We start from the raw sequence: 14906 nt of genomic DNA, 5'->3' as shown, positions 1-14906 counted from the left end.
CTTACAAAATAAGTGCTTTTAATCTAGAATTACCGTATATACTCGAGTATAAGTCGTTCCGAGTATAAGTCGGGGCCCTGATTTACCACAAAAAAAATGGGAAAAACTTATTGACCCGAGTATAAGACGAGGGTGAGAAATGCACAGCTACTGTAAGTGGAAAAGAGGGTCAACAATGCCCATTTGCAGTCTCACTGTGCCCATTTGCATGCCTCACTGTGCCCATTTGCAGCCATAGGTCCCCCGAACTTCAAACTCGGTAGTTAAGTGTTCCTGGATGCCCCCTAGCTGCATTCAAAATTTGGGGTCTCTGAACCTAAAGTGTCCTGAAATGACATTGCTGCAGATGGACACAGTTGACCGACTTTGGGGCCCCGTATCTCGGGGCCACTTAGTGCTAAGAACCCCAAATTTGGTGTGCAAACCCAGTGGAACTAGCACCATAAAATATCCAAAGCTGGGATTTCTAGCACCAAGTGGCCTCCGAACCTATTTTGGGGCCCCGTATCTCGGGATATGTTATATGTTATAGTACCAGGTCCACTGGGTTTGCACACCAAATTTGGGCTTCCTAGCACCAAGTGGCCCTGAGATACGGGGCCCCAAAGTCGGTTCAGAAAATGTCAAGCACTTTTCTGCAGCAGAGAATGACATTTTCCGAACCGATTTTGGGGCCCCGTATCTCAGGGCCACTTGGTGCTAGGAACTCCACTGGGTTTGCACACCAAATTTGGGGTTCCTAGCACCAAGTGGCCCTGAGATACGGGGCCCCAAAGTCGGTTCGGAAAATGAATTTTTTTGCTGCAGAAAAGTGCTTGACTCGAGTATAAGTCGAGGGGGGCACTTTCAGCACAAAAAAAAGTGCTGAAAAACTCGACTTATACTCCAGTATATACGGTATATATATTTATATGATCACCACCAATTGATTTAATTTACATACGATAGAGTTGGTTGAACAGATTCACGTCCGTTTGGTTTATTATTATTTGTTTTAATTTAGTTTTTATATATGTATATGTATATTATGCCATATTATGAATTATATTGTGCTATATTATGAATTTTATATATTTACATAGTTATATCATATTACGTTACTTAATCGGTGTATAGATCAGATTACTTGAAAGTTTAAAGTCTTCTGGGGGTTACTACTGCTACTGATGTCTTTTTAGTAATTGTATTTAGAGTCTTTACCAAGCTGTGATACGCTCATGATTGCACTTGTATTATTCGGCTATGGATGACAAATTATCCAATTATTATATATATATTCAGCATCAAACAGTCCCCATATTAGAGGTGCAATCAACATAGTATCTGTCTCGCAGCCATACTACCTTGTAGGAGACGGGTTTGCGGTCATGAACCAATTCGGCTATCGTCACATGTATGGGTCACAAACCAAGATAGCAATCACTATACTGACAGAGACGGCTTATCGGTAATAATGAATCGGAAACAATTAAAAAACATGCCTTTGCACTGTCATGTTTGATTAATAAGGACTTTTACCATTAAGGGAAACGCCGCACCTTATAATGTAAGATACATACCGATGTGACTTCAGAGTGTTGTTTTATATACCTGCGGGAGTGGGGCTTGACGACTATTATCAAGTGAGAATCATGAGTGCATAATGAGTTAAACTGATTCAATAATGACTTAAGTGCTAACTTGAGTGTTAAGATATATAAAGAGTGAAGTCGTGTCGTATAGCCACACCCTCAGATGATGTCCTTTGATGACGAAACGCGTCAGAGCGTGGCTATACGACTTCCTAAGCAATTTGTAAATGTGAATCTGGCGTGCTGTTTGAATAGCGCGCGGTCCAATCATTTTGATCCTTGCGGTGTTCCCAGTGATAGCGGCTGTGAAACACATGCTGTATTTTCTTTTTGATTCTATGTAAGTGTACTTGCTACAGGGGGGAAGGTTTTTAATTAATAAAACATTATTTTATCAACGGTATCACACTATGGAGCCCTCTTTTGTTTTTTGCATATGAATGAGTGACTCCGAGAGAAAGACCGTTTTACATCAGCTGATGAATACTAATGAGAGCCCGTCTGAGATGACAACTATCATCTTATCCCGATTACATGCTGTTCGATCCACCATTGTCTGGTAAGGTTTGAATCTTTAAGAGTATGTACCAGTAACCCATCGGTGACACATCCATAGATTACAACCGAGAGTGTGAAAGACGATTTTTTCAGTATAATTACACCTATAGGATATTTTGGAAGTTCTGTCTAGTAGATGGACATTAACTGATTGTCTTTGACCATCCATTTAAAGGACACTAATAGCGCTGCTGACACGTTGTTTAATGTGAGGTTGTTTTATAAGAAAGAAGAAGCATTTAAATAAAGGAATTGTCAAAAACTGTCTCTTGTCATTTTTAACATTTTTGACAGTTTTTTAGTGAAATGGTAGGGTACTCCCTTACCATTTCACATGGGGGGGGCGGGATCTGGTGGTCCCTTTGTTAAAGGGGGCTTCCAGATTCCGATAAGCCCCCCGCCCGCAGACCCCCACAACCACCGGCCAGGGTTGTGGGGATGAGGCCCTTGTCCTCATCAACATGGGGACAAGGTGTTTTGGGGGGCTACCCCAAAGCACCCTCCCAATGTTGAGGGCATGTGGCCTGGTACGGTTCAGGAGGGGGGCGCTCTCTCGTCCCCCCTCTTTTCCTGCGGCCTGCCAGGTTGCGTGCTCGGATAAGGGTCTGGTATGGATTTTTGGGGGGACCCCACGCCGTTTTTTTTTTTTAATTTTGGCGCGGGGTTCCCCTTAAAATCCATACCAGACCTGAAGGGCCTGGTATGGAATTTAGGGGGACCCCCACGTCATTTTTTTTTTTTTATTTTGGTTCGGGGTTCCCCTGTGGGGAATTCCCATGCCGTTTTCATCAATGAACTTTTATGTGTATTGTCGGACCGGCAATGCAATAGCCGCGAGTAGTTTAAAATGACTTTTTTTCCTTTGAAATGTCATTTTGCTGTCAGACTGTTCTAAACACAGAAAACATGCGCCCCTTTACAGGCATACTATAGACACCCCCAGGTACGAAATTTAAAGGGATATTACACTTTTATTGTTTGACTTTAAGCATTATTAAAATCACTGCTCCTGAAAAAACTGCCGTTTTTAAAACTTTTTTTTGCATTGATCCATGTCCCCTTGGGCAGGACCCAGGTCCCCAAACACTTTTTATGACAATAACTTGCATATAAGCCTTTAAAATTAGCACTTTTGATTATTCATGTTCGTGTCCCATAGACTTTAACGGTGTTCGCGTGTTCAAACGAACTTTTTTCCTGTTTGCATGTTCTGGTGCGAACCGAACAGGGGGGTGTTCGGCTCATTCCTAGTGACTTACATATCCCAGGAGGCAGAGTGGGCAAAGTGCAAGTCAATCGCCTAGGTGAATGACGTGCATGGGGGGGGGGGGGGGGAGGAAAAAAGGAAAAAAAAAAAAGTCTGATTTGTGCAACGGAGGGGAGGAGGGGCGGCGGATGCGAGGCAACATGTATGAGACAGCCAGGCAACTAGGAATATCTGAGGGAGGTCAGAAATGGGAGTCTCTATAAATATATTTTTTTCTTGGGTTTCCAATAGGTAATTGCAATAATAATAATAAATAGCGGTAATACCATTATTAAAACGACATAAAATCCTATAGAATGGATGTCCTTTCAGGACTTTACTTTTTCAGGCATTAATCTTAAGAAACGTTGATGAAATACTGGTAGTGTTTTATGCATTGCAAAACCTGTTTAAGTCACAAGACACTTACAGTGCACAGTGAGGGTCTCTTCTTTTGTAAGTATCTCTTCATTATTGTCCCGAATTATTATTTTACAGGTAAGAGTGAGATTTGGTTTTCTTCTTGTTATGATGATATTTTCAGCCAGGTCCGGGGATTCCTTCCTCTTCACTTCTCCTCCATCCACACTTATGGACAGATCAAAGTACTCTGCATTACCCTGAATTAATTTACAGTCAGCGGTCACCGTGTCACCCAGGTTTGCAACCTTACTGGACACTGTGAAGTTCACCATAGGAGGTTCTGCAAAAAAAAAAAAAATCAATGAAGGGGTGGGTGAGGGCAGCACTGGGTACATCGGAGCTAAATATCAATTTTGAGATATTAACATTTCAAGTCTCATTTTTTTTTATCTTTGCTAATTCCACCCAGATTGCACACATTTAGGCTAAACCATGGTCACATTGTTTTTGTCAAAAAAACAAAAGGGAATAAAAAAAGTTCTACATGTAAAACAGATCAGCTTGGTATAGATAATATTATGAATGTGTTTTTATTTCCACTAGGCGTCCGCGCTATAGCCGAAAGACGGCTACAGCGCGGACTTCAATTGCCGGGAGGGCGTCCCTGGACGTCCTCCTGTTTACTTCCGCATTGCGCGCTCCCGCGAGCGCGCATCGCGGAAGTTTTGTGCTGGCCGTGTCCCTCGGACACAGCCAGTCACAGATCGCCGTAAACGGCCAATGACAGCGGCCGTTTACAGTGCGATCGGCGGTGCCAACGAGAGATGATCTCATATGTAAACATATGAGATCATCTCTCATCGCCGGCTCTCCCTCCTCACACAGAGACAGCGTGTGAGGAGGGAGAGCGGAACCGCTGCGGCGGTGAGTGTAAAAGAGAAAAAAAAAAGTGTCCCGCTGTTAACGGTCCCTGTCATCTGCCCCTGCCATGTGATCTGCCCTGCTATCTGCCCCTGCCATGTGATCTGCCCTGCTATCTGCCCCTGCCATGTGATCTGCCATCTGCCCTGCCATCTGCCCCTGCCATGTGATCTGCCATCTGCCCTGCTATCTGCCCCTGCCATGTGATCTGCCCTGCTATCTGCCCTGCTATCTGCCCCTGCCATGTGATCTGCCCTGCCATCTGCCCCTGCCATCTGCCCCTGCCATCTGCCCCTGCCATCTGCCCCGCCATCTGTCCCGCCATCTGCCCCGCCATCTGCCCCGCCATCTGTCCCACCATCTGTCCCGCCATCTGCCCCGCCATCTGTCCCGCCATCTGCCCCGCCATCTGCCCCGCCATCTGTCCCACCATCTGTCCCGCCATCTGCCCCGCCATCTGTCCCGCCATCTGCCCTGCCATCTGTCCCGCCATCTGCCCTGCCATCTGTCCCGCCATCTGCCCTGCCATCTGTCCCTGCCATCTGCCCCGCCATCTGCCCTGCCATCTGCCCTGCCAACTGTCCCCAGTGCCATCTGTCCCCACTGCCACGTATAAGTGCCATCTGTCATCAGTGCCACCTGTCATTAGTGCCACCTGTCATTAGTGCCACCTGTCATCAGTGCCACCTGTCATCAGTGCCACGTATCAGTGCCACCTGTCATCAGTGCCACGTATCAGTGCCATCTGTCATCAGTGCCACGTATTAGTGCCATCTGTCATCAGGGCCACGTATTAGTGCCATCTGTCATCAGTGCCATGTATTAGTGCCATCTTTCATCAGTGCCACGTGTCATCAGTGCCACATAGTGTGCCATTTGTCATCAGCGCCACATGTCATCAGTGCCACATATTAGTGCCATCTGTCATCAGTGTCACGTGTCATCAGTGCCATGTATTAGTGCCATCTGTCAGTGCCACGTATTAGTGCCATCTGTCAGTGCCACGTATTAGTGCCATCTGTCATCAGTGCCACATATTAGTGCCATCTGTCATTAGTGCCACCTGTCATCAGTGCCATGTATTAGTGCCATCTGTCATCAGTGCCACATCAGTGTCAGTGCCACGTATCAGTGCCATCTGTCATCAGTGCCACATCAGTGCCACGTATCAGTGCCATTTGTCATCAGTGCCACGTCAGTGTCACGTGTCATTGTCCTGGTTCTCCAGGGCCTTCAAAAGTGTAATAGGTAGTCAACAAGTTAGATGTGTAATTTATGCTCCTAGAACACTTGATGGTGCTCCATGCATGTTGGGCCTGTCTATGTGGCCAGGCTGCGAAAAAGTCCCACACATGTGGTATCGTAATACTCAGGAGGAGTAGCAGAATGTATTTTGGGGCGTCATTTGTGGTATATACATGGCATGTGAGAGAAATAACCTATTATAATGACAATTTTGTGGGGGAAAAAAATAAAAATAAATAAATCTTCATTTTGCAAAGAATTGTGGGAAAAAATTACAACATCAAAAACCTCACCATGCATCTTACTAAATACCTTAGAATGTCTACTTTCAAAAAAGGGGTCATTTGGGGGGTATTTGTACTGTCCTGACTTGTTCGGGTCACAAGAAATGAGATAGGCCGTCAGTACATCAGATGTGATCAATTTTTTATGATTTGCACCATAACTTGTAGACTCTATAACTTTCACAAAGACCAAATAATATCCACTAATTTGGGTTATTTTTACCAAAGATATGTAGCAGTATAAATTGTGGCCAAAATGTATGAAGCAAAATTACTAATTTGCAAAATTTTATCACAGAAACTAAGAAAAATGCGTTTTTTTTCAAAATTTGCGGTCTTTTTTCATTTATAGCGCAAAAAATAAAAAACCCAGAGGTGATCAAATACCACCAAAAGAAAGCTCTATTTGTATGAAAAAAAGGACAAAAAATTCATTTGGGTACAGTATTGCATGACTGAGTAATTGTCATTCAAAGTGTGAGAGCGCTGAAAGCTGAAAATTGGTCTGGTCACGAGGGGGGTTTAAGTGCCCAGTTGTCAGGTGGTTAAAGGGAAAGTACAGTTTTTGATAGCGTTATTGCAGTGTGTTACTTTAAGGCCCCATTCATGCAGATGTGTTGTGCATTATGTTTTGGCAGAGCACCACAATGCACATTAACATGCTACCGTGTATTACTGTGCAATGTACATCTATCCAAGGTACATTGGGGTGCCATTCAGCATGAGTGAATAGGACCACATTGCACCAAGGCACTTAATGTGCATTGCTGTGCTTTACCCAATGACACAGTGTGAACAGGCATTTGTTGTCATATCAGCTACTCACTTCTATTGGCCAAACTTCTGGTTGGGAAAAGCGGAGAGCACGCACTGCAGACGTCACATAATGGTCATGTGACCAGTACATGGTCCCTCATCCTTAGTGAGAAAGAAGGGAATAACCCTATGGTGGGACTTTATAAGCACTACCAAAAAAATGTATATAAATAAATATAGAAAATTTTTATTCAAAAAAAAAAAAAAAAAAAAATCACAAAACATGAAATATACATGAACTATTGGAACACAGTTACACTTAAATGTGGATATGTTAAAAACCGTCAATGAAAGATCATGTAGTTTCCCTGAACCAGACGCGTTTCGGAAAATCTTTCCTTCATCAGGGTTCACAGAGAAAAATGTTTTTTTCATCCTTCGTGAAAGCACAGCACTTCTCTCCCAGGCCCACGCACATCAGAAGTACATATTCCCTCATTTCCAATGAAAAAACAGCGCATGAGTGCCGTGTCCGAGGCTGCAGAGCACGCTCTGTAGACATCACATAATGGACTTATCCCTAGTGCCATAATAATACAGCACATGCAAGGCTGAAGCACGAACATAAGAGTGGCTACGGCTGGGCTCCACTTAAATTTTAAGTACAGTTGTACCTTAGATTAAGAGCATAATTAGTTCCAGAAGAATGCTTGTAATCCAAAGCACTCGTATATCAAAGTTTCCATTTGACGCAATGGAAACTCAGATAATGCGTTCCACAGTCACTGCTGGTGTATGCAGCACTGCATGTGGCCAGAGGTGCTGGGGTGTCGGAGGCGGTCAGAAATGGAGTGATTCCGAGTGTCTCCGAATGTCTGAGCATCACCGGCACCCCCGCAGCTCTGGCCACATGTGGTACTGCGCACCCCAGAGGTTTGAATCCTGCTTGTCTTGCAAGACAACGCTCGCAAACCAAGTCAGGATTCAAAAAATAAATAAATAGCTCGTATTGCGAAACGCTCGTAAACCGCGTTACTCGTAGGTTTCATTGTATACAGAAGTAGCACTGCAGAAACTCCCTGCTTTCAGGCTGTCTTTGCCAGATTGAAACGGCAGATGGAGGTGTCAAACAGCTGTCCTGCTCTGACATATTTATTTGTTGAACTATTGGTATTCGTAAGCAACAGACTTTTTACAGAGAACCCAGGTAAGGGGTAAGGGGACCCAGGAAAACATGTGTAAAAAGGGTCAAGAGCTCCGCCTGCTGACCAAAAATAAAAATACATCATATTATAAAATATTTCACAGTAGCCTAAAAAAATACAAAATGGCACCATGATTGTATAATTGGTGTGGATAGAAGACTAGAAGGGTAGGTTGTCCTGCACTTTCCTCAAATCTCCTTCTGTACCTGTAATACTTATCAGCGGTCCAGGTCTCAGTCCTATACAATGCTTTGTAAGCACACTGAGGGGCTGGAAGGTAGGGTGTCATGATGGACGTAGAGGAGGATTAAAACAAAACTCTGGGATAGTGTAAAAATTACCTTTGCCACCCCCCCCCTTCAAGGGTTAAATTTTTGTTTTTGTCTATGGGATTGTGTTTGGAGATAAGTTGTATGTAATGATGCTTGAAAGCCTGTGACCCGAGGAGTGGCATAGGCAACCAGCTTTGGGGGAGAAGGACGGCGGGGGTGGATTTGCAGCTATGGAGAAGCCTGCAGAACAGTGGAATAAAGTAACGCTTACTCCTATCCCCTAGACCAGGGGTCTCAAACTGGCGGCCCTTCAGCTGTTGCGGAGCTACAAGTCCCATCATGCCTCTGCCTGTGGGAGTCATGCTTGTAACTGTCAGCCTTGCAATGCCTCATGGGACTTGTAGTTCTGTAACAGCTGGAGGGCCGCCAGTTTGAGACCCCTGCCCTAGACTAAGGGACAGTTGACATCAAAGAAACGCATTCCAGATGCCTTTTTGCTTATAGGTCACATGAAAAAAACTCACTCCAGATGCGTTTCTGCATGCACATTTTTGATGCGCTTTCATTGCGTTGCAGTGCAATTTTCCCCTTGTTTTTTCTTTTTCTTTCCTGGGTTAATTTTTTTTAAAGAATGTGCTCCAGTGTGTTTTGCCACATACCAGTACAGTTCTGTACAGAAAAAAAATGCATACTGTTCAACTTTTTTTTTTTTTTCTGCACTGGAACTAACTGCACTGGTGTGAACTATGCCACTGGAACCCATATGATCTACGGCCCATGCATTTTTGATGCAGAAAAAAATTGCACTGGACCTAAAGACTAGACAAGGATTCATTGTTTGTGGTGTGTGTGTGGGAGTGGGTCAGTATAGGTGTATGTGTGGGTGGGAGTGGGTCGGTATGGGTGGGAGTGGGTCGGTATAATTTATTTCTGCTACCCAGAGTAAGGCTTCAAGTAACATGATGGAAGTAGAACACATTCACAATTAAAAAATAAAAATTTAGCTTTTTTTAAAGAAGAAAAAAAGTGGACAGCGTGTATACTATAGTGAGGAACATGTACTTACCATAAATATATATGTGCTTATTGCTCTTCTTGGAGGCACTGAACACTTGAGATACACAGACCAAATTATGCCGAGCCTCCGGTAGTACATTGGTATCCAGATTGAATGAAACAAACACGTTGCCAGTGACACTGGTATTAGGATAACCCTCAAAAGACAACACTGTAGTGATATTATGTGGAGGGAATGCACGGGGGATCTCACAGCTGATTGAAGTCTCTGTCCCTTTTTCCACCCACGTCTCGGCTGTAATGTGGGGATCCTCAGGCAGAGCTGTCATCAGAAATAACACAGAATTATATTACTGATGCCTTTCACATAAATGGGTTTAACCAAACTAAAAAAAGTGCAGCGCTACCCTATATTCTCAAATCAAATGTAGTGCTAACAAAACCCACTATGAATTACAACATAAAAGGGCTTATTGAGTAATGTAAAGAAAAGAGGCATGAGAGTGTGCAAAGAGCAGCAATCCACAGTAACCAATCAACACTCATTCATATTATTCATATTAAGAAATGATTATAGTAAGCTCCTTTGCACACAATCCAACAGCAGCTAACATTTCAAACCCAATACCTAAAGCCTCACAAACTACCCACCTGTATCCACCAGCTCATAACATCATTATGAATGACAATACCTATAATCTGGACAATCTCTCATACTGTTCTGTCCCACTTACCGTATATACTTGAGTATAAACCGACCCGAATATAAGCCGAGGCACCTAATTTTACCACAAAAAAACTGGGAAAACGTATTGACTTGAGTATAAGCCTAGGGTGAGAAATGCGCAGCTATTGTAAGTGGAAAAGAGGGTCAACAATGCCCCTTTGCAGCCTCACTGTGCCCATTTGCAGCCATAGGTCCCCAAACTTCAAACTCGGTAGTTAAGGGTTAAGATGCCCCCTAGCTGCAGCCAAAATTTGGGGCCTCTGGACCCAAAGTGTCCCGAAATGACATTGCTGCAGATGGACACAGTTGACCTACTTTGGGGCCCCGTATCTTGGGGCCACTTACAGCTAGGAACCCCAAATTTAGTGTTCTAACCCAGTGGAACTAGCACTACAACGGAAAATGTCAAGCACTTTTCTGCAGCATGGAATAACATTTTCCAAACCGACTTTGGGGCCCCATATCTGGGGGCCACTTGGTGCTAGGATTTCCAGCTTTGGATATGTTGTAGTGCTAGTTCCACTGGATTTGTATACCAAATGTGGGGTTCCTAGCACCAAGTGGCCCTGAGATACGGGGCCCCAAATTCAGTTTAGAAAATGTCATTCTCTGCTGCAGAAAAGTGCTTGACTCGAGTATAAGCCGACGGGGGCATTTTTAGCACAGAAAAATGTGCTGAAAAACTCGGCTTTTACTCGAGTATATATGGTATATGTATTTTTTTGTGTTGTGTTGAACTGGATCAGGTTCTTATTGTTCTGTAGTCTGCTGACATCTAGTGGAGATTTAAAGACACTGCAACTTGTTTACTTAGGTGATTTGGTATCTCTCCCTGTCCTTCCCTCCTCTTTAGCTCTAGCTAGTTAAGGCTAATTTCACACTGGGGCGGGGGTGCGTTAGCGTTAAAGCGCCGCTAGTCCTAGCGGCTCCTTACCATCGTTTTAGGTGCGCTTTTCAGCCACTAGCGGGAACTGAGCGATCAGTTGTGTTTGATCGCTCAGTTCTCAGTCTTAGAGCTGGTGGGGGACAGATACAGCATCAGACCAATGCTGCATCCACCTAGATAAAAATGATAAAAAAAATAAAAAGCCATACTTCTCTTAACTCTTCAATAAGACACTGAAGCTAAATCCAATACAACTTTTCTTTAGCTAATTGTAGTACAAAGGATTTGTTTCAAGTCTTTTGAAGTAGAAGACCATGGGGTTGACTTACTAAAGGCAAATTCACTTTGCAATACAAGTGCACTGCAAATGCACTTGGAAGTGTAGTCGCTCTAGATCCGAGGGGGACATGCAAGGAAAACAACCTAAACAGCATTTTTGCTTGTACATGACTGGATGATAAAATCAGCAGAGCTTCCCCTCATTTCAGATCTTCCCCTCAGATCTAAAGCGACTGCACTTCCAAGTGCATTGCAGTGCACTTGTAGTGCAAAGTGGATTTGCCTTTAGTAAATCAACCCCAATGACTTTCTTAAGCCCCATCTTTGCGCAGTACTAACACTGACTAAGGGAACATGGAGGAAATAGGGGGGGGATCTAGTTAGGACTTACACCCCTTTCACACTGAGGCGCTTTTCAGACATTTTAGCGCTAAAAATAGCGCCTGTAAAGCACCTGAAAAGTGCCTCTCATGCCTCCCAGGTGCGCTTGTGGGGCGGAAAAAAAAGATCCTGCAAGCAGCATGTTTGGGGGCGCTCTATACACCGCTCCCAAAACGCCCTGCCCATTGAAATAAATGGGTAGTGCCGCAACACGAGCGCTTTTAACCCTTTCTTTGGCCGCTAGCGGGGATTAAAAGCGGCTGAAAAGCGCCGCCAAAACATCGGTAAAGTGCCGCTAAAACTAGCGGCGCTTTACCGTCAATAGACCCCCGATCCAGTGTGCGAGTAGCCTTAAAAGCGCCTGTGTTGTGGTGCTGCCGAAGGGTCTTGCAGGCGCTTCGGCAGAGCTATCCATTCCCGTCACCTTTCTGTGATCTCCCGTCCCTCTGGGAGTCCTGATCCATGAGTCGGGACTTCCGCCAGCTGATCATAAAGCCGAGCAAAGACCGAATGGCTTTGTCTGACTCTATTATATAGTAACCCGGAAGCAATGACCTGACATCACTTCCGGTTTACCAGGATGTAAACGGTGCCATTTTTAAAAATGAAAAGCATTTGATCACACAAATCTTGGTGTGATCAAATGCTTTTAAGAGCAGAGGAGGGATTTGGGGTCTTATAGACCGCAGATCTCTCCATAAAGAGGACCTGTCACATGCCTATTGATTACTGTCATAAGTGATGTTTACATTAGTTGTGACAGTGATAAAACTGATAAAAAAAAAAAAAAATTTAAAGCGGCAGTGTAAAAATAATAAAACATTTTTTAAAGTACCTGTCCACCCCGTGCTCACACACAAAGCTGAATGCACGAGCTGGTTCTGCACTCACACAAACAACGATCGTCCCACACATGTGAGGTATTACCGTGAATGTCAGATCGTGGGCGGTAATTCTAGCACCAGACCTCCTCTGTAAATCTAAAGTAATAGCCTGAAAAGGCTTTTAAAGCGTGGCCTATGGATGGTAAAATTATCATAGTTTATTGCTGTTGCACGGGCCCAGTTTTAAACGTAACATGTTTGGTATCTATTTACTCGGCGTAACTTCATCTTTTATATTTTACCAAAAAAATTGCGTTTTGCATTTTTCTTTGCATTAAAATTCCAAAAAGTTTTTTTTTTTTTTTTTAACTGCATTTGAAAAACCGCTGCACAAATACCCTGTGACATAAAAAATTCCAAAACCCATCAATTTATTCTCTAGGGCCTCTGCCAGTGGCGTAGCGTGGGGGGTGCAGGGGGTGCCGTGGCCCCGGGCGCGACATTTAGGGGGGCGCCAGTATGTGTCACTGGCTGCCTCCTCCTAATTTCTAATCCCTGTGTCCCCGGGCTCCGGCCGCCATGTTAAGTGTCCGGCGCCCTGTGATTGGGCGTATGGGGGTCATGTGAGGCGTAGGGCTGGCCTGTCCTCGATCGCTCCTGAAGTCCCGCCTCCGCACATGACCCCCCATACACCCAATCACAGGGCACTGGACACTGAACATGGCAGCAGGCAGAGCGCAGGGGAGAGAAGAATGTGAGCCACCGCTGTCTTCTCCTCCTGATCCGGATCGATGCAGGCCAGGATAAGAAGGTTAGTGAGACTCCCTTGTGAGAGTCATGTTACTGGCCTGGGGAGCGGGGGCGGGGGGGGGGGGGGGTTGCGAGAGAGAGAGACTGTAGGCAGTGTAGTATAGTGGTCATTATAGTGTAGTTTAGTATGGAGGTCAGTGTAGTGTAGTGGTCAGTATGGGGGGCAGTGTAGTGGACAGTGTAGTGTAGTATAGTGGACAGTATAGTGGTTAGTGTAGTATAGTTTAGTGGTTAGCATAGTGGTCAGTATAGTGTAGTGGTCAGTGTAGTGTAGTATAGTGGACAGTGTAGTATGGTGGTCAGTGTAGTGGACAGTATAGTGGTTAGTGTAGTATAGTGGTTAGCATAGTGGTCAGTATAGTGTAGTTTAGTATGGAGGTCAGTGTAGTGTAGTATAGTGGTTAGTATGGTGGTTAGTGTAGTGGACAGTATAGCGTAGTGGACAGTGTAGTATGGTGGTCAGTGTAGCGTAGTATAGTGGTCAGTATAGTATAGTGGTCAGTGTAGTGTAGTATGGTGGTCAGTATAGTGGTCAGTGTAGTGTAGTATAGTGGTCAGTATAGTGGTTAGTGTAGTATAGTATAGTGGTCAGTATAGTATAGTGGTCAGTATAGTGTAGTTTAGTATGGAGGTCAGTGTAGTGTAGTGGACAGTATAGTATAGTGGACAGTGTAGTATGGTGGTCAGTATAGTGTAGTATGGTGGTCAGTGTAATGTAGTATAGTGGACAGTGTAGTGTAGTGGTCAGTGTAGTATGGTGGTCAGTATAGTGTAGTATAGTGGACAGTGTAATGTAGTATAGTGGACAGTGTAGTATGGTGGTCAGTATAGTGTAGTATAGTGGACAGTGTAATGTAGTATAGTGGACAGTGTAGTATGGTGGTCAGTATAATGTAATATTGTGGACAGTGTAGTATGGTGGACAGTGTAGTGTAGTGGTCAGTGTAGTATAACAGACAGTGTAGTATAGTGGCCAGTATAGTGGTTAATGAAGTATAGCATAGTGGTTAGTATAGTGTAGTTTAGTATGGAGGTCAGTGTAGTGTAGTATAGTGGACAGTGTAGTATGGTGGTCAGTATAGTGTAGTATAGTGGACAGTGTAGTATAGTGGACAGTGTAGTATGGTGGTCAGTATAGTGGACAGTGTAGTATAGTGGACAGTGTAGTATAGTGGTCAGTATAGTGTAGTATAGTGGTCATTGTAGTGTAGTATAGTTGTCAGTGTAGTATGGTGGTCAGTATAGCGGACAGTGTAGTATGGTGGTCAGTATAGTGTAGTATAGTGGTCAGTGTAGTGTAGTATAGTGGACAGTGTAGTATGGTGGTCAGTATAGTGGTCAGTATAGTGTAGTATAGTGGTCAGTGTAGTATAGTGGTCAGTGTAGTGTAGTATAGTGGACAGTGTAGTATGGTGGTCAGTATCGTGTAGTATAGTGGTCAGTGTAGTATAGTGGTCAGTATAGTGTAGTATAGTGGTCAGTATAGTATGGTGGTCAGTATAGTGTAGTATAGTGGACAGTGTAGTATGGTGGTCAGTATAGTGTAGTATAGTGGTCAGTG

General features: G+C 44.1%; 1 protein-coding gene across 1 annotated transcript in view; it reads right to left on the bottom strand.

Moving 5' to 3' along the window:
- LOC141133279 (intercellular adhesion molecule 1-like) overlaps positions 1 to 14906 on the bottom strand; it is a 66903-nt gene that overhangs the window by 23020 nt on the left and 28977 nt on the right. The window contains exons 4-5 of the mRNA XM_073622553.1: positions 9488 to 9760; positions 3806 to 4078 (exon numbers count right to left, since the gene is read on the bottom strand). Coding sequence (XP_073478654.1) covers positions 3806 to 4078; positions 9488 to 9760 — 546 coding nt within the window. The remainder of the gene's footprint in view (positions 1 to 3805; positions 4079 to 9487; positions 9761 to 14906) is intronic.

Source organism: Aquarana catesbeiana, linkage group LG03 (assembly GCF_042186555.1).
Source record: "Aquarana catesbeiana isolate 2022-GZ linkage group LG03, ASM4218655v1, whole genome shotgun sequence".
NCBI lineage: Eukaryota > Metazoa > Chordata > Amphibia > Anura > Ranidae > Aquarana > Aquarana catesbeiana.
Note: the sequence above shows the minus strand (reverse complement) of the source record. Positions and strands in the feature narration are given on the sequence as shown.